Source organism: Nestor notabilis, unplaced genomic scaffold (assembly GCF_000696875.1).
Source record: "Nestor notabilis isolate BGI_N333 unplaced genomic scaffold, ASM69687v1 scaffold7752, whole genome shotgun sequence".
Taxonomy (NCBI): Eukaryota; Metazoa; Chordata; class Aves; order Psittaciformes; family Psittacidae; genus Nestor; species Nestor notabilis.
Window position 1 is genome coordinate 58646 of NW_009917922.1, and position 20318 is coordinate 78963.

Here is a 20318-nt window from a genome sequence, read left to right on the forward strand (position 1 = left end):
AACAATAGTATCTCTCACTCAAGATGCCAAGTAATAATCCTGAAAATTACCAAGGAGAACTAAAAATCCTCCACAAAAGACAAGTCAAACTTTTTCCATTTACCTCCCTCTGGGAGGCGGGGAAAGCATTTTTCCAAACCTATTTGTCATTTGGTATGAGGTAAAGTATTTGGTAAAGTATTTCAGGGAGTGGGAAGGGATTACTTGTTTCTTTCAGCTTTTTGTTCCCATAGAAAATACTTCATCCTCATTTATCACTACTCCCCCTCTCCCTGACCCAAATGCCAGAATTACAAGCAGTAATTACTTTTACTAGGTTTTAATGATAACAATATCTACTAAGCTAAACATTAGTTTAGTCCATCACTGCACTTCATGGTAGTATTTTAGGAGTAGTTTGAACAGTCCCAATACCCAAATCAGAATCAGTAGAAATATAAGGGAAATGAATACGACCTTAGCAATCAAAAGGGAAGCAGTGCAGTACAGCTGACGGTATGTGAGCTCCCATATCAGTTATAAACTGAAAAACACGATTATTGGTGTCCCTGCTCATGGCAGGGGCGTTGGAACTAGGTGATCTTAAGGTTCTTTCCAACCCTAACTATTCTATGATTCTATTCTATGATTGAGAGGATTTGATAAATTTAAATGTATTGACATAACAGAAGATACTACTTATTTGTGCCCAAAGGTGGTGTATCTTTGTGGTCAACTTGCTATTTTGCAGGAAATGAGCAAACTTTTGTAAATCCATACACATCTATTATCTGGTAATTGATGCCTCAATGAAAAAGAGCACTCAACAAGATCAAAAGTCATTTTTCTTCCCTTTTGCCCACAAAACACACACAAGGCTTGGATGAGTAGTATGACTTTAAAACAACGAGAAAACCAATGACAACTACCTCAAACTGACACGTGGTAGTAGGAAGTCCAAATCCTATGTTTAATGCATACTTTTAAATCAGCATAACAAAAGTCTCTGTGCTAATATACTGCTTGAGGAGAAGAAATCTGATACAAACTCAGAAACTTAAAATCTTCAGTCGATTATGGAGGACCATTCATGCAAGATACAAGAGACACCTCTTAAGGGATCTGAAGAGAAACCATATTTCTGAGAACTTCTTCCACTAATTTCTTTCCAACTGTCAAAATTCCGATACTGTTAGGAGTGAGGGATAAAGAACTAGACCCAGAGAGTAAATTGGCCCAACACCTGTATATATTCAACACAAATGTACACAACCTCATGACCATCAAAGGGTTCAAGATCATTTAAAAGGCAATTGCTTATGTCTGCAATACTGTATCATGCCAACAAACCAAGATACTCTGGGTACATTTTTCTTTTATCATGTCCTTTCATCTTTTGTTCTTTTGGTAACAAGGCTAAATAGGTGTAGGATTTCAAAAGAGAAATTGCCTTCTTGTTCTCTTCTAATTTTCCATGTGAAATCAGCATCTCCTCTTAGTGGTCTCTCACCTGTGGCAAAAACTAGGATTCAATACATCTTTTTAATGCAAAAGCATGATATTGAACCACTGTACAAAGCATATGAGAAGTCTGTCCTGGTATTTATAAATCCTACATAAAAGAAGACCTAAGCAAACTATGCTTACCTCAAGCAGCAGAATAATCTTACTTTTGTGCTGAGTACTGATCTCATCCTTAAAATCTAGATGTCCCCTGTGTATTTTTCTTTAGCCCTTTCTGATCTTTTGTCCAGACTATGCAGAGACAAATGCTCTTGCCTGCAATTTAGTTTTCAGCATCATATGGTAACACCCTGCCTCCTAAATGTTTGCTTGGGAAAAGAGTATCTGGACTCACATCTCCTGGTTTTGTGGTATATTGTCTAGCTTCAACTCAAGTGATTTCTCTGCAGATTCACAATACCTACGCTAACACATCATATTTATACTGCCTCTCAGGTAATTAAAAATATACCATGCACACAAGTTCCATATAAAAGCCCATAAAGTAGCACATGTAACTGATGAACATCAGAAAAGCAATCTAACTGTACTTATGAATGGTCTGCGATCGAGTCTTCTACAAGGCATAAGCAGCATGCAATTCTGTATCTTCCAGCAGTGTGCTGCTACACATTTATCTCTGCTTTCCATTTCCTGTATTGCAATGCAATGCACGAGGAGGGGAAGGTCAAATCCATCTATTCAATCAATCTTAGCCATTAAAAAAAGTCGTCACATCAATGCATTGCTTGCTGAGGGCTGACAAAGGAGAAGAAAAAGGATGGGGGAGGAAAGAAGAAAATAGTATGGAAACATCCTGGGTAGAAATTAAGATGACATCTTCAGCCAAAATTCAGTCTCTCTGATGTTACTCCTTCTAAAAGACACTGCATGGCCTTTCTTATCCAACTATAAAACCTCTCAGGACTCCCTACAGAGTGCTCTACCTACCTCATGTAAGGGTGCCAAATAACTGTTCTCTTCTCACCCTCTACTTTCCTCTAGTATTCTGCAGATTGGGAAATACTGCTGTGCAAGAGTGATGCAGTGGAAAAGTCAAGCTCACATTATGCCTCTGCCCCTAAACCCCTCACTGATGTAAGTCATTAGCTGATCAAATGCTAAACTCAGATTATAAAAATCAATGGGAACTGAGCTTAGAGAGAGCTCATCAAGGATCCTAACTCTGCCTTTCTCTCATTTCATAACAGGAGAGCTGTAAAAACAAGAAGTTTGGCATCCATTCAATACCTTCTCTCATGTTTTTACTTGCAAGCACATCAGGCTTGCATGTGCACTGAGGTGTGCAGCCACAGGTGTGATATTCTGAGTCCTTACAGGAAAACTATATCCATAAAAAGCACAACATTCACTCAAGCAAAGCATTCAGAAAGCATCCAACACGAGTCAGAATCTGAAGGTAGCTACTGGAGGCTTTCATCTGCTGCATGTAACAGCAGATTACAGAAATGAAATCTAGGAATTAAAAGGGCAATTTGGAAACTGGTACATTTATGAGGGGAAATATGCAAATATACATGTCCTTTGCTATTCGTTTATCTATAACTTTTCAGCCTAGCTCACCTCCTGCAACACTCCAGATAACATAGTAAGTACTGACGGCTACAAACACCACATCATTTTTTTGTTCTTCAAACTCTCTATTAGGATTCCAACTAGATGCTTTAGAACAACGACAAAATACAGTTTAAGCAAATTTACAACTAATAAAATAACTCATATCAACTAGTTGTGGCTCAGAGTCCAATTTGGCGCATTAACATGAAACTCTCAACTACTGCAGCTTTCTTTCCATTAAAGCTACTGAAGCTAAATAGGGAAGGGTAGACAGCTACTTAACAGGTCAGGGAGTTGGCATTAGGTACAAGCAAATGAGGTCTCCTTCCTCAGTTTCAAATGCTGTGGCACAGTTGTGAGAGGTTTTGCCTTGGTGTCGTATGACTGAAGTACTCACCTTCCCCATCAGGGCTCATATTTTCATAGGAATCCCAGCGTATCAGTGGGTCTGAGGTATTGTAATCAACTATCACTCCATGGTCATTCTGAAGGTGTTTAAATCCTAAAAAATAAACATCTGTTTGAGACAAAAAAGTCACCATGGCCACATCTGTAATTATACACATGCACATAGATATGTGGCCTTCCAACAGAAGTTTGATCCCCAGACTGCAGTACCATAGTCTGAAATGTAAGATAAGCAGCAATGGGGGAAGAAAGGTTACATAAATCAGCTAAGAGAAGCTTAATTTATGTTTTATTAGAGAAGGTACAAGCAGATAATATTATCTTGAGCTTCTTGATTATGATGTAGCTCTGATAGCTTGCATCAGACCCTAAAGACAACACAGATGATCCACCAGACCTAAAAGGCAGGCATGACAAAACAAATAGCTTTCCAGAATTAAACCACAAGCATCCATAAAGAAATGGTACTAAAGGAATGACAAAATAACAGTTACATACAGATCATTATTCTGATATCAGAGCAACTTATCACTACAGATGAACAGGAGAGCTGAAAAACACCACTCTGTCCCTCCCAGGTTCCCCAAGATGCCAACTATGCCGTTTCATCCATTCTCCAGCCTCCTGGCAGAACCTGAGACTGGGCAGCTTGCCTTCCATGTGGTTTGGCTGGCTGAAGTACACTCTGCCAAACATACCTGGAATTTGCAGCAGGAACCCACATTTTTGTGCCCTTAACAAGGCATAAGATAATATTCAGCTTTTGAAAGGATGCCATGAGGAATTTAGGTGTGGTCCAGTGATTCAAAAGCAAAGCACAGGCATCAAGCACCCATGACTTTGGACTTGGCTTTGACACTGATAGAAATCAAATTGCTTTCTGCCTTTGCTCCTCTATCTAGATCAGGGAACAAAGAAATCCTCAGTTATCAACCTTCAGGCTGTGTCTGGAGAAGCAAGTCCTATTGCAAGGTGTTCTGAAGCACCAGAATGTTATGCACATGCTGTGATTTTCAAAACAAGGACAGTTAAAATTAGGACAGGAATGCTATGGTTCTGTACCTTCATATGCAGGCAGAAAAAAACCCTCTCTAGAGAGCGTCTCTGATTACATTTGTCTCATCTCTACAAGGCAGATTTATGAAGTTTGCTACCTAAATATTTAGGTGTCTGATCTTCTTGGCATGTGCATTCTTTCTTAAAAACTGTATCACAGTCAGTTATTTTCTGGAACACTGTGTCCCGTTTCAAGTTACACAATACAAGAAAGACATGAATAAAGGGAAGCAAGTTCGGGGGAGGGCAACAAGGACAGTCAGGACTGAAAGACTTGGAAAGGTCAGGACCAAGGAGAGGCTGAGGGACCAGGTTTTCTTCAGTCTGGAGATTAGATGGTCTTCGGGAGACACCTGACAGCAGCCCCACAAAGGCATGAAGGAGACAGAACCAGCTGCGAGCTAGGTAGGAGAATAAAGAGGAACGGGCATAAATTGAATCTAGAGAAGTTTAGAGTGAGTATAAGGGAAAAAATAAATCCACTGTGAGGACAGTCAGACATTGGAACAGTCTGCCCATTGAGCTTGGGAAGCCTCCATCCTTGGAGGTTTTCAGGATTTGACTGGACAAAGGTCTAGGCAACCTGGTCCAATCTCACAAATGAGCCTGCTAATACCCCACACCTCTGATTTGCTATCTAAGGGACACTTGACAAAAATTTGAGCCTTTTTCAGACATGTCAGCTGGCCTCTCTTCAAGTATTTACAATTCACACATGTTTAGAGCAAGCTGGACAAATTTATTTATAAAACTGGTTTTCTTATATGGCTTTCTAACAGACTGAGGTCTTTGTGTTCAGCTGGACAGAATTCAGCTTCTTACTGGCTGCTACTACAAGTTTCTAAGTGATCAAATTGGTGGCAGGTGGGGAAGAAGAGGAAAACATGCACTTCACAGGACACTGGGGAAATGTATGAGACAGTTAAGAATACCTGGTTTTCATTCAGTCTCAGGCAGAATCCATACTTTTCAGGACATCGTAAAATGAGTAAGAACACATCCATTAACAGAATTAAACTGCAATCTAAAGCATGATCTTAGTTTTTATTGCAGGTTGTAATTATCTTAGACATACTACAATAGAATTCTGGAGGCATACAGGAGATACCCTACACGCTAAATTCAGAGCAGAAGCATTTCCAACAAAACTAGAGCTGTTTCTCTTTATGCTAAACTGAAGGCAGCCCAAACTTCACCACAGCAAACATAATCAGTCGTGACATCCAAAAAAGGTTACAGGATAGGCCACTGCTGTCATTTTTGCCACTTATGCCAGGCTGAACTACTTATACTGTGCAAGTTTTACACAGATCGTAGAATCACAGACTGGTTTGGGTTGAAAGGACCTTAAGATGATTCAGTTTCAACCCCCTGCCATGGGCAGGGACACCTCACACTAGACCATGTCACCCAAGGCTCTGTCCTACCTGGCCTTGAACACTGCCAGGGGTGGAGCATTTACGACTTCTCTGGGCATCCTGTGCCAGCACCTCAGCACCCTCACAGGGAAGAACTTCTGCCTTAGATCTAACCTGAACTTCCCCTGTTTCAATTTGAACCCATCACCCCTTGTCCTATCGCTACAGACCCTGTTTCTGCTAGTTGTCAGCAGCTGTTCTGGTATAGCTTTAAAACAAAACCTGATCACTCCTATAGTTATGTAAATGCAGAGTCTTCATTAAAATTTTCAATTTTAAACCAGCAATTATCACATATTTTAAAAGCAAAGCGGAATTTCAGATTTTCTACAGGTGGAATAAAAGAATGAAAAAGGATTTTTAATTTTTTTAATATACATTTCAACATGGTTTATTTTCAAAGTAAATACATTTTTTTCTTCTGTATCCTCACCTTGAAGTTTCTCTGGAGTTCCCGAAAACACTAATTCCACTTTGCCATAATCAGGGAAACGGTCATCTGAAAACAAAGGACAGTATTTCAGCAAGCTGTCCCCCAGGAGAGCAGTTCCAAGGCAGTCAGAAACCAGGATCTTCTGTAGCTATTAACACACATACCCTCGTCACCATTCCCTTGTCACTTGCAGTTTAGGGACTTGCTTCTAGGAAGAGCCACATCTTTGCCCCACACATTTTCCAGAAAACAGCACCTAAGTGTCAGTTGGAGTTCTGTTTACATTCAAGAGCAGTCAAAAGCAGAAGAGATGTCCAGTTCCCAAATCTCTCTCTCGACAGACATGGCTGGCTTTGGTTTTCAAGGAAAACACAGCCAGGAGCAAACTAAAATTGTTCTCTATATTGGCTAAACTGCAATACTTGACCACAAAATTTTTGTGCAGCCATATGTTGCAGGAAAATATGTTTGATTTTACTTTGCTAGTAATGCAGGGTGATGGAGTTACAATCCTGCAGAGAAACATAAAAAAGTGAAGCAATAATTTGGGAAATATAAAGGCTAAGCCAAAACATTTTCCAATGCATCTGAAAACTTTGCCTCCATTTCTAGATAGTCTGAAGCACATTAAAAGACCTCTATACTCAAGCAAATGAGGTCACAAACATGGTATCAGACTTTGTGATTGTTTTCATCAGCCAAAAAAGGGATTGGCTTAGCTCATCTTATTTCCTGTCGAGGTGACTAACAGAGTCACCACTTTAAAAAAGTATCTGTTGTTTTTACAAATGTGACAGGAGGTGATAAGGACTATGTAGGAGTATCTGAATTATTCTGACAAGTTAACTCACATGAAGAGCTTTCCTTCTCATTAGAGGTTTACCTGTGTTATGTGCTACGAGTTAACTAACACAAAGCAGTCTCCCTTTCCCTAAAAATAAGGATGGGAAAAAAAACCCAAGAATCCTTTTGAAAACAGGTCCTAAAGATGATCATCACATGCACAGGCACACACATGCACCCCCGCACACCTATTCATCCAACCAACCACAGAAGGCAAATACCTTTGTTGGCATTGTCCAGGTCCTCTTTGCCAAACACCAGCCCATGTCCTTGAATAGCTCCAGTGTGAAATTGAAGACGAAAAACCACATCACGAGTAGCTGACCGGTATTTTTTGTGATAACACTTCAGCTGGAAAGAGAGAGGAACATGTCAGGAAGCAATTTCTTACAAATCTGAACAAATGTGTAAATGGATTGGTTGTTAAGGAAAGCAGCCGCAGCACATTTTGCTGCAGACACCTCTGATGTTGTAACAAGCAGGGTGTGTGTTATTCAATCCTTTAAAATTAGACAGGCCCAAGGCAACATAGTTCTGGATGTGTAAAAATAATAATGACTATTTTCATCACTATCAGTCACCAGTCAGATAATGAGTCAGAATCACAATAGTTGTCAGTGGAACACTGGAATGCTGACTTGTACCCCTACTTCTTCACAGCACCAAATTAATGTAAAACTGAATGATAGCACACCCATTTCAAAATAACTAAGGAATGCGCAGGGTTTAAAATCAAGCCCAATTACATTTAGTGCAGGACTTCCTAAAAACCTACTCTAGTGATGATGGGACCTTGTTTTATGTTCCTGTGGGAAGCTGGTAGTAGTTCTGACACCTTGGCTAGAACACCACAGAACTCTGTACAAATAACATCTTGTATGAATTTCAGCAGCCAAAGGTGAGCACAATATACCTACTTTCTAATACCACCTTCCTTTAGGCTAGACCCATGGGTATTTTACCTACTAATTCTCTGAGCCAGCTGGAAGACAAAGCCACTCAAATTCAGGGGTTTTTTAAACCACACACTTCAGGAGCTTAAACCTTTTGGAGTTGGAGGCAGAGCATCCTACAGATTATTCTTTTTCCTGAAACCCCTGATGGTTTTGCTTAGACATAGTAAAAACAATATTCAAAACTGAAGTCTTTGTTAGGAAACACCACCATGCTTAATAAGAATGGCCTGCGCAGAATTACCTCCAGTAAGAGCATGGGACAAATGAAGCTGACCTCTCTGAAAAGGATGCAAGCAGTACTGGAAAGCTGTGTGCTCACTTTTCATTTTAAACACACATACATTTGAGATGCAGTGAATCTGCCTCTGATCGATTTCTTTTGTGATCTATTCCATTTCCTTAGGCACTGACAGCACTCCAGTGAATAACAAACATTCCTGCATTTGAAAGTGTCCCACACCTCCAGGTTATACCAATTTACGACAGTATATTTAAAACTTCTTTCTCCATTTTTCAGGGAAAGAAAAAAAGGACAATGTACTCAACTGAATGGGGAGGTGAAGTGGGAAAGGGAAGAGAAGGAAGGATAATAAAAAATATTATTTCAAAAGAAAAGAAGAAAAAAAGAAGATTGTTACAAAGGACCCCTTACACAGAGGTTCAACATGTCTCAAAGTAGTACCTACATGTAAAAAAGAAACCTACTAGCAACAGACCAGGAATTCTGACAATACTTCCCCCCATCATTCATTACACATATTCCTCTGTCCTCTCAGTTTAACAAATGGAAAGGCATGGCAACTAACCATCTTTACTTCCTCTGTGCATAACTGTGTATGACAAGAGTAGAAAGCAGAGAGATTTAAAATGATAGTGCTGCTATTCAACCACAGTTATGCTTTGCACACTAGCAAATACACTGTATTATAGTGCATGAATTTCTTTCTAAATACTGCACATACTTACAGAAACAGAAAGCTATTTAGAATTAGGTGTTTTCTTTACAGCATATAGTTTTACAAGTGTGCATGTTGCCTGCCAAGTTACAGGACAAGGGTGTTTTTAATGCTAAGTTACAAATACTCCCCAAACCAATTAAGGGTACAGGTCTTACTGCACTTGGTGATGTTGTGAAATGGGAAGGCTGAGAGCAATTGTTTTGGTTCCTAAAAACCTAGCATGACAACTAAATTAACTTAGTAACTTATTTTGTAGTGTGTCTGCAATCATTTGTTCTATTTATTTTCTTTACAAGAATGCAAAACAGGTCAGAGACTGTAAAATAAATGGCACAGGACCAGGTGTTCTTTCCATACAATTAACTTACCATAATATCTCCCTTTAAAAGCTGGGCAGGGTCTACAGCAATGCAGATTCGGCTTTGATTCTCTGGCCCTATGCTACTTAACAGGAGAGACAAATAAAATATATGGTTTACAAGAAACCAAACCAAACCAAACCAAACCAAAACAACAAGAGAAAAAAAAGACCATGTAATTGTGCAATTTTGAGAATTAAAACTGCATTCAAACAAAGGAAAATGCTTACAACTTACTAGATTCCAGATGTATAAACTGGCTGCATAGCCTGGTATAACTTCAGAAAAGGCCGGCAAGCTGGAACAAAGTCAACAGAAAAGACTGTAACTATTTTCCTTTACCTATTTTTCATGTTGTTATAATATTGTTTACCTATTTTTCCTATAGTTGCAATAATGCTGTTTTCATAGTTGTAATATTCCCTATACTACAACTAGGAAGCTTCATGCACATCCAGACTGAGCAACATGGCATGGAAGTGGCACAATTTTGACTGTCAAAATAGTCCTTTAAAGTAAAATTGGCTTTGACAGATTCATTTTCTTTTTGTCACTTTTTCCTGCTCTTCAGTTTAGTTCTGAACTGGGGAGGAGGGGATTTTAAAGGATTTTGGTAAGGAAAGAAAGAGGGAACACTCTGCTCCTTATTAAATGTCTGTCTGTCTGCCTTCCCACTTTTTCTGTAGGAAAACAAAATGAAGGGAAGAAAGAGAATGGCCAAAACAAAACAAACTAACCCCAAAACAAAACAGAAAGCATTTTCAACATTAAACAATATCTTTTATCTACAGTTTTGTTTCTACTAAGTCCCTTAAATTTCTTACTTCAACAAACAGTAACTTGTCTTCATTGAAATAGTTACTTTAGAAATGAAAGCAGACTAACAGATTAAACAATAGTGACAATGGAGCATTGCAAATTCATGCTGATGACATTTCAAAGGACAGGTACTATTTAACTCTTGGGTGATAAAAATACAGCATTATACTTGTTTATTATGCTCTAGCACAATGTCTCTGTTTACCACTTTCATTTTAAAGCCACTTATAGAAGGCCACTTTAGAAGCACACCTCCTGTAAGTGTTACTCTTAGGATCTTTCTCTTTTCCTGGTTCTTTAAGTGGGAATATCTGGGCTGGTATCAAGGAGCATTAATTTACATTGAGATTTATGCAGGCTTTCTACAAAGCTACAAAATGAAACAAGACTTTTTGCTTCCACTTAGTAAGGAAAGTCAGGTAATTTACCTCCTCCGGCATCGAAGCTTGGGATGCCATGAAGGATAACATAGTGCAGGAAGAGAGGAGTTGCATTCATTTTCACAGAGCCAGATAGAAGGCCACTTAAGAATTGCACATATCTAAAAATATAAAATTGATCTGAATTGAATAAAAATAGTAATGCAACCACACAATACATTCTTTACACATTAATATTTCTAGGCCATGAGTAGTGAGAAGCATTATGACAGTACACATAACTTCATAAAATACCATGAAAAGACACTTTACCACTTTATTAAATCCATGGCTGTTACATTGCTATTCTCAGCATCTTTATTTAGCTATTTGCATCACTACTAAATAAGAGAGGAACCAACAGAAATAGGAAAGTCAAACATTTTAGTATACTGTTCTAGTTGCAACTGAAGGTCTCCACTGACTTTCACACCTGAGACATGGGAGAATCACTCCATTTAACTGTGAAGTGCACTTCATTAAAACAAGAGGAAGAAGTGCCTTGGTCAGAATTCTTAGCATTAAGGCCAAGGCAGGCAAATAACATCTTCATAACGAGAAGCACCAAAGAGAGGAAAACTACCACAGCAATGTGAAAACCATTGTATTTCTGCTATTTAATGCCTGGTTTGGTCACAAGCTAATGAGTAAGTAAATGCAAGTGAACATCATTGCAGAGTGTGTGAAACAAATTCCTCCTATTTCCTTAAATAACCAAAAGAAAAGTCTCCAACAGCCTCTTGCCAAAATGAGGTAAGTAGCAAACCCCAGAAGTATTCACTTCCCAATCTGCTCACTTTGAGTCCTAATTTAACCTTATTCATGCAGACAGACTGAAAAGGTAAGACATCCAGATAAAGTGAATGAATAATGCATGCTTTGACAAACATTTACTAGCATGGATATGGGACAGATATATAATCTGCAGATCATCCAAACATGTGGTAATAAAATCTTTACTGCATAAAAATCAACACACAATCCATACACATCATTTGTGCCACAGAAAAATGAGTCCTGGAGCAATCAAGAAACAGATTGTGACACCTCTTTTTGTTAGCAAACAATGCAGTAAGAACACATGTAGATAATCATGTGGTACAAAAAGTCTTACCTATCTTGGGTTAGGAGGGAAGGAAGGAGGAACTGAAGGAGTTATCAATCTAGGAAGGAATACTAATACAAGACAAAGTGATGGGAGCTCAGAATCACTGGAGGATCTTGTGGAAATAGCCTTCAAATAGCAAGGAAGAGAGTAAGGGAGAGAGGGGCAGAAGGTGGGGATGACATTTCTTATTAGTATAAAATAGAAAGCATTTAAATACCTTCTTTGGGATGGCTGCATTAAAGCTGAAACTTTATCATCAAAGAATTTCTTCATAGCAAATCTGTCTAGAGCCTGATCAGCACTGTCAAAACAGAGACACAAATGCCACATTATTCCATTTTGGGGTTATCTTGGAAATTCAGTAGGTTACAGCTTGAAATATGCCAAAATATTTGGAAAGAAAAAGAAGGAAAGTAAGAAAGAAAAGAAAGCAGCACCTAAGTAGCCACTCTGGCACAGGTCAGACAAGAATGGTTTTTTCCACTGACACCTCCTTATTCCACACCTTAAGGCAGTTTCCTTCCTGAGACACAGCACCTACTCCTTTATTCAATTAACTGGATTGCATATTTCCAACATGAATATGTTAAAGTCATAATGCAATAAACTTCTACAAAGCCAAGCAGCTCAAGCTGCAATAGAAGGATACTTGCCATAACTGCCTGAGAGTGCACTTGGGAGTTCTCTCTGTGAAATACAGATTTGTTCTCTTTGTGAAAAAGAAGCAGCAACTTTACAGGGATGGAAACCACTGCCTAGCTCTGACTGTAGTACATGAGGTGCGAAGGATGTCAGGCTAGAGGAGCAGTCAAATAATTCATTCAGTCTTTGTTTCCTGTACCATAAGCCACCAAGGCAGAGAATACTTAAAATCAAAGTGTCCATCTTTTGCATCAGACACCCGCAAACTCTTCAAACACATAATTAAGATATTCAGAAAAATACATTTTCTTCTATTCTCTATTCAGAATGGCTCTGATGAGGGGCTTCTGCATGTGTGTGGAAGGTGGCAAGAGAGTACGGAAAAAAGAAACAGAAGTGCCAAAACTCAGTAAGGATGCTCTTAACCACAAATGCCAAGAAACATGGTATGCTGATTGTGTTGTATCTACACCAAACAAAAACCAATGTGTCTCTTAACAGATGTAGGTGACAGTGTTAACAACAGGACATTAAAAAAAGCACAAATTTCAAAATGATTAGCCTCTGAAATCTGAAATACTGAATTCTACACTTAATTCAACCTCAGTGAGTTCAGAGCAAAAGAACTGTGCAAAGTGTACATTTGCTTATCAGGCTAAAACCAGAATTTGTACCTTTCCCAAAACTTAATCCAAAGTTACAGATTGTCTTGACAGGGTGCTGGATCAGGCTGTAAAGTCACACCTTTTCTTCATGGGTGATAAAGATTACATAGTGTGTGCTTAAGAATATCCTTGACCCAAAAACTCTCTTCTTCACCCAATCCATCATACATCTTTACCTACACTACCACCCAGAATCTTGGCAACCCACTTGTAACTGGCCAAAGACTGCAAGTGATTTACCTCTTAAAGCAGTTTACCAGCTACTACAAAGAGCTCTGATTGCCCTCCTTAAATTTGACAGCACATTATTCCTTACTAAATGAGAAAATCAGGTATTTATAACATCTAACCAAAAGGCTCTTTCCCCAAGCCTAGGCTTTTTGGCACAGTCGTGCACACAACTAGGAACTTTATTTAGTGTGAATATCCTCAATGTCTTCTGAGTACTGTTTCTAACACAGTAGCTGCCACCCTCAACCTGCAGTAATTTCTGCTTCTCCACGGGTGCTGTGTACCATTTGGATAATGCTAGGGATACACAAATCCTAGCTGGGAAACTTTTCCCAACTCCATTCCTACTAGAAAAGTTAGGTTTTGGATAGGAGCTGACAGATACCCAGAAATTTAAAGGAGGGCTTCCAAACTCACCCCTCCCTTGCAACCTCAGTGCAGGAATCCTGCATGTGTTTGGGGTAAAAACCAAGATGTTTCAATGCTGGGCTTTACAATCACATCCAGGTATTGCTCTGTTACGGCATTACTAAAATGTATTTATAGCCAGGTACCACCTTTAAGGATCATAAAATACTACAAAACTGAGATACTAACACAGTACTGTATTATCCACACGTGACAGATTTTGTTATTCACAATACTTCTCAACATAATATTGTAAATGTGTGGCAACCACTGTCCCAACTACTACTTGAAGATATATGTATTTATTTTTTCAGCCCATATTGGTGTGTTTAAAACACTGAATTTCTGAGTCTACAATTACCTTTGGATCAGGTTACTAGAGTGCAAAGATTATTTCCCGAGATGCTGATTTTACTGAAATCTAGGAGTAATTTGCCATCAGCCTGTAGTGATTCGGGACTTCATCGACTACGTTATTGGATCAAATCTATTACTGACAGGCTGGGGTGTGAACTCAGAACCAAATCTGATTTAACCATGGCCTCTACAGTGCATTTTTATTTTAATATATTTAGAGATGGATGTATAAAAGACACCAAAGGAAAACAATTTGATTAAAAACCAAATAAAACCCCTGAAACAAAATACATTTCATCCTTTTAAGACCATTTATCAAATTTTATCTTTGTTGCTGTAAATTGCCAATTGCCATTTCATAAGTTGAGCACTCAAAAAGAAAGAATTAAAACCAAGTAACCAGACACCTATTGTTTGAACTCACTACAGGATAAAGGCTAGATTATTGCTTAAATGGCATTCTGCACTTTAATCAATGTCTAAGAATTCTCTATTCAAATACTGATTCCAGATGCTAGTAAATGCTTTCTTTAAGTACTTTAGGAATAGCTTCTCATTGATTCAAAAGAGGCAACTTCATGGATGTGGCAAATAGATGGATTTAATAGAATAAAGATGATACCATTACATAGAAATGATTTCTTGCACATTTATTCATTCATCATTTAGAGATTTTTCCTGCAGAATCACTGAATATCACAGATTAGAAGAGATCTTAGGGTGTCACCTAGTCCAACCTGCTGCTGAAAGCAGGACCACAAGAAAGCAGTCTTAAAAACAGGCGGTTTTAACACATGCTCCAGGACTTCAAGAAGAAAACCTGACAATCCTCAACTGACAACCAGTAAGCTCACAAACAGTACTACAGTTAAAAGGCATTCTTTTCTGGTGTACCCTTAATTGTATAAAATACACAATATGCATTATTCACAACTTACCTTGCAGAAACATTGGTGAAGTGCATATACGACGATATGACAACGCCTATCCTTCCTTTCCCTCCCTGTATTAGGAAAAAGTGAATGATAGTTTAATTAATTTCTTACATTACTGGGCTTTATTTCATTTAAGACCCATACTATTCAAACTTCAAGACAGAATATTCAGAGAACTTTCGCTCATGCATCTCCTGTGTAGTCAGAAAGGTGGCAGTGATGGGCAGCAGCTTGTTTTTCTATGCAAGCTTGCTGCCAAGTGACATAGAAACCACTAAATAGGATTTCTATGTGTGTGCCTGTCAAGTGTTACTGACTGAGAGGAAATTAGTTATAAAAGAAAAACAAACTTGACCAGCAGCAGAAACATTGGTTTGACTCTTCTAATTTTATATTACTTTTTTCCAGAGCTCATTCACTGCAAGTCTAGACGACACTGCAATTTCTGGCATGAAATGATAAAAAATACCTATTTTGGAAAGCATACAAGTTTCCAACAGGTTTGGGCATTTTTACCTCTCCTGCACCTGAGATTTAACACAACTATTTTTCCATGGATAATTTAAAATATGTTACAAATCTTAAATAAATTGACATAAATTCAGTTCGATTTACCAAGCAGTAATTCTCACAGATTTGAAAACAGTTTCAGTCTCTCAGCCAATACAAGTAGCTGTATCTATCTTCATAGTTGGAAACTTGATAGTCATTATCAAAAGGCATTATACAGTCATATGCACTACCAATCTGTATATAAAATACCCAGGAATACATTGCCCCCTTTTGTCCCATGTACAGGCCATTCTCCTGGCTGCAGTCCTCCAACTGGAAAGAATTCAACGGTTTAATACAATCATGGCATTCTGTCTGCAGTTCAGGACTGGGGGCTATACAACCTGACTTGAAGGGAGGTTTTGGCCCCATTCTGTTTAGAGTGACATCTGCCAATGATAGAGACAGATTTGCCTCATGTGTCACAAGTACACCTACCAACTCAGTTCTGAATTCACTTTATCTTTATTTCTCTTCATTGTGAGCAAGCAAGGAGAAAAAGTAACACACACAGTGGTAGCTTTGATATAAGGCTTTGCTATAAGGCACTGCAATGATGCTGACAGTTAAAACCTGTTGGAAGTATCCAGGAGGTACTTAATGCCCTCACTTCCTATAACCACACAACAGTCTAAAGGGATGATCTGTGACATGCTGCCTATCCTTATCCCACAGTAAAATCCATGAATGTCACAGAACATGAAGAGCTTCTAAAGAGGTTGCCACTGAGCTGGAAAAAACCTCAAGCTTCTATATACACTCACAGAAGTAGCAGTGCTAGAACCTCAGTTATCATAACATGCAAGGTCAGTAGATTTAAGCTCACTTGAATCAAATGAAGATTGAGTCAGTGTTCCTAACACTGAAAACTTTTTTGGTTTTTTTGGTTTTTTACAAATGAGTAAGAATTAAGGACAAGGTTTTTGAAATGAATCCAAACTGATAGGTGATGTGCACACACAAATCTCACTTACTCTGCAATGGATCACGACCACATGTTGAGGATCATTGTTCAGCCACGACTCCATGGCCTTGCAGATGGTGCACACCTTGTCGAGAGGTGGAGCATGGAGATCAGGCCACCCCACATCCATAATCTGCAATTAATCAAGTAACAGTCACAAGAGACACCTTGATCCTAATACGACATATTAAGATCTGGCTTCAAATAGTTAGGATGGTCAAGAGACTCCACATTTTTTCCAACCCCATTCAAATACCATGATGTAACTAAAATATGCTTACAGGTCTCTTCAGGGGAGGAAGGTGATTTAAAATACTAGTACTTTTGTAAGAACAAACAAGCAACTCCCCCCTCAAACCCACCAACCACTCACAAGTAACATTTCTGAAGATCTTGATTTCTTAGAAGAATTTTCATTTAGAAATTCAAGTCTTTTATAGCAGTAAAATATTTAGAAAGTCAAAATTACAACCAAAGAATGTTAACTGTTTTCTTCCAGTGTTTTGGGATTGTTTTTAATTTGTGATTTATTCCCTTCAAGTACAACAGATTTGACATCTCAAAGTTCTGTTCATATTAACATTTAACTTTAGTCACTATACAATACTGTTTACTCAACCTGTTGTTACTATGTGCCTATTTAACCCTAACAATGGCTGTAACCATGAACAACTTAAATTCTTCATGACCAATAAGGCATTGAAAAGGTCAAAATAAAGAGTTCTTTTAACATTTCCCTCAGGTATTGTATATCCCTGTAAATCTACTGCTGTAAACAGACATCTGTGCTACTCTGGCCTTATGATAGCTGCTGAAGAGTAACTGCGTATCATTTTTTACAACAAACAATTGGTAAGGAAGAACAAAAGGCAGACATTAGTCTAACATTCCTTATGTCTCTATAGTGCAGAGAAGCAACTGTGAAGTGATGATACAAATGGGAAGTCTATATTTGAACTGAGCTCACTAGCTTCAGCTATCAGACTGTACATTACAGGACAGAACCCCCAGTATCCTGTGACAGCACAAAGAAAGCATATTTGGAGTAAAATTCATATCACTCGATAGAAATTTTTCAGTAGTCATAACAGGCTTGAGGTCCTGTGTGCAAAGTCTAAGCAAACAACAGGAACATTGTAAGGCACAGGCCTAACAGACACAAAACAAGAACTTGGGAGAAAATAAAAAGGGATGCAAGCGGGTGTGTTTTTACCAACTTCCAAAAGTTGTTCTCTCATTAACGCTTCCACAGCTTCAGGGTTATGAGGCCATTTGAGCTGTATTTAACACTAGAAAGAGATGTTATAGAAGACAAGCAATACCTTTGGGTTAAGCTTGGTGAGGTCATATCTCTTTTCAGAGAGGTTTAACACCTGTTTAGAAAGGAAGAAAAAACCATCAACCATCAAGACTGCATAACTGCTGTAGTGAAGAGCTGTATTTGAAACACACCATAGTTACAAGAAACTACACTAGTAAGACTTCAGGTTTGCCACTGCTTTACTAAATTGAGTTAACATTTGAAGTCAAGTAGCACTAGCAAATGTATTTTAAGTATTCAGTTATTATATGATGAAACTAAATGCACATTTTGAAAACAGATAATTAGACTTTTGCTATATTTTATTTATTTCACATGGCTTTAATTTAGTCAGAGCTATGAGAGACCTGGGCACCCTGCAAAATAACTGCATAGCACAAGAATTAACCAAAAAAAGTGGGGGAGGGTGGTACAGTCTTAAATGTCTGAATGGGAGTGCCTGGCAAGAAGATATTGGTCTGTCAGAACTTCACAGGGAAGACTGGCATAGCTATTTCACTATAGCTCAGACTGTGAGATCTTCCAACTCTGCTGTTAAACCATTAGACAGTAAGTTAACATGACCTAATGCTTAATAAGGAACAGTTAAAGAGATAGACTGCTAAATTAACAAAAAGAAAGAACTGCATACCTTTGACTCATTAAGTACTTTAAATCAGTATCAATCAATAACAAAAGCCTAACAAACCATTCTATGATATGATTCTGTGAGAGGGAACAGCCTCGAGTTGCTGCAGGGAAGGTTTAGATTGGATATTAGGATTTGGTTTAGTTTTTTTGCTGCTATACATGTGCATCTTGAGCAAACTGAAGGCATCTTTGAAACATGAGAAACAAAAGAGTTTAAAATGAGCTCTAGATCTACAACCTGGCTGTGGTTTGCCAGGTTATCTTATCTTGCAAAGATACGTACTTGGAGCAGACAGCATCAAACTTCCTTTTGACCAAGCCAGCCAGTTTCCAAAGTACTCATAAGAATACAAGTAAATAAATAGAGGTAAATTAAAATAAACCCAAAACCACCGCACATTCAAACTCTGCAAGAGAAACAGACTGAAATCCCACTTAGACAGAGGACACCCTAAATAAGACTTACCATAGATCAGATTTTTGTAATACAAACAGCTATTTAGTGAGACTTAACTGAACTGAGACTACAAACTTAGTTCACAGATACAAACCACTGCTGTTGCACAGGAAAGGCCACTTAGAAGAGCTGAATTTGAACCAGTAAAAGGTTTACATCCAGGTCACCTTCAAACTTACTATCTTGTGCCTTAATAAGCTACCACTGCCTGATGGATGGGAAGCCAACAGCAAGAAGGTGACATGCTGAGGCCATCGGACCACATGACAAGTGCATCTTCAGGACAATAGCTGGTTCATAATGCACCTATGACACCTCACTTTGTGAGCAAAAGATAATGTATTTAAATCATCAGGTGGAATCTCTCCAGAAACTAATTTCCACTGTGAGTCAAGTTCATGCTCCTATAGCACGGATTTGACTAATAGTGTACACATGCTTTATTCTATTTTCATAGTTTAAACATTTCTTAGCTCACTCTGAGCCAGCAGAAGAAAAAAATACTGGCCCTGTTTTAAATGCACCTTCACAGCACAAGCTGAGACAATACATGCCACAGGGGTTTAGATGCACTAGTGGGAAATACTGGCACAGAAGATGAACAGTTTGGGTCATCATCTGAAAAACAAGATATTCTGCACATGGAGCTCATTATAGATTTGCTTATAACTTAATTTCCTATAGAAAACCAAAGAGAAGGGGAAAAATGCATCTAAATCAAGTTAATGAGATAGAGCTGGACAGAACACACAAACAGCAACCCTGCTTTTATATGTTGTTTCACAATGTATGATAGAGACAGCCAAGACATGATGGTGAGAGACCATTAGATACCCAGCTGAGGACCCAGATGTATCTGGCTGTTCCACACTGCAGCATGTGTTCTTTTAAAAGCATGCTTTGAACAATGAAAATGGTCAGTGCAATTATTCCACAGCATTTGACTATGTGCTATCATAACAGAGACTGCAGTGTCACCAGCAGAAAAGTGCTTTTAATCGTAGAATCACAGAATAGTTAAGGTTGGAAAGGACCTTAAGATCATCCAGTTCCAACACCCTGCCATGGGCAGGGACACCTCACACTAGACCATGTCACCCAAGGCTCTGTCCAACCTGGCCTTGAACACTACCAGGGATAGGGCAGCCACAGCTTCTCTGGGCACCCTGTGCCAGCACCTCAGCACCCTCACAGGGGAGAACTTCTGCCTTAGATCCAACCTGAACTTCCCCTGTTTCAGTTTGAACCCATCACCCCTTGTCCTATCACTACAGTCCCTGATGAAGAGTCCCTCCCCAGCATCCTTGTAGTCCCCTTC

General features: G+C 38.7%; 1 protein-coding gene across 1 annotated transcript in view; it reads right to left on the reverse strand.

The window, feature by feature from the left end:
* The window catches only part of LOC104401778 (tensin-3-like), a 78606-nt gene that overhangs the window by 57746 nt on the left and 542 nt on the right, over window positions 1-20318 (reverse strand). Inside the window, 10 exon segments of the mRNA XM_010009466.1 lie at window positions 3458-3562; window positions 6376-6441; window positions 7440-7569; window positions 9502-9577; window positions 9730-9790; window positions 10740-10852; window positions 12056-12139; window positions 15080-15144; window positions 16603-16725; window positions 17915-17965. Coding sequence (XP_010007768.1) covers window positions 3458-3562; window positions 6376-6441; window positions 7440-7569; window positions 9502-9577; window positions 9730-9790; window positions 10740-10852; window positions 12056-12139; window positions 15080-15144; window positions 16603-16725; window positions 17915-17965 — 874 coding nt within the window.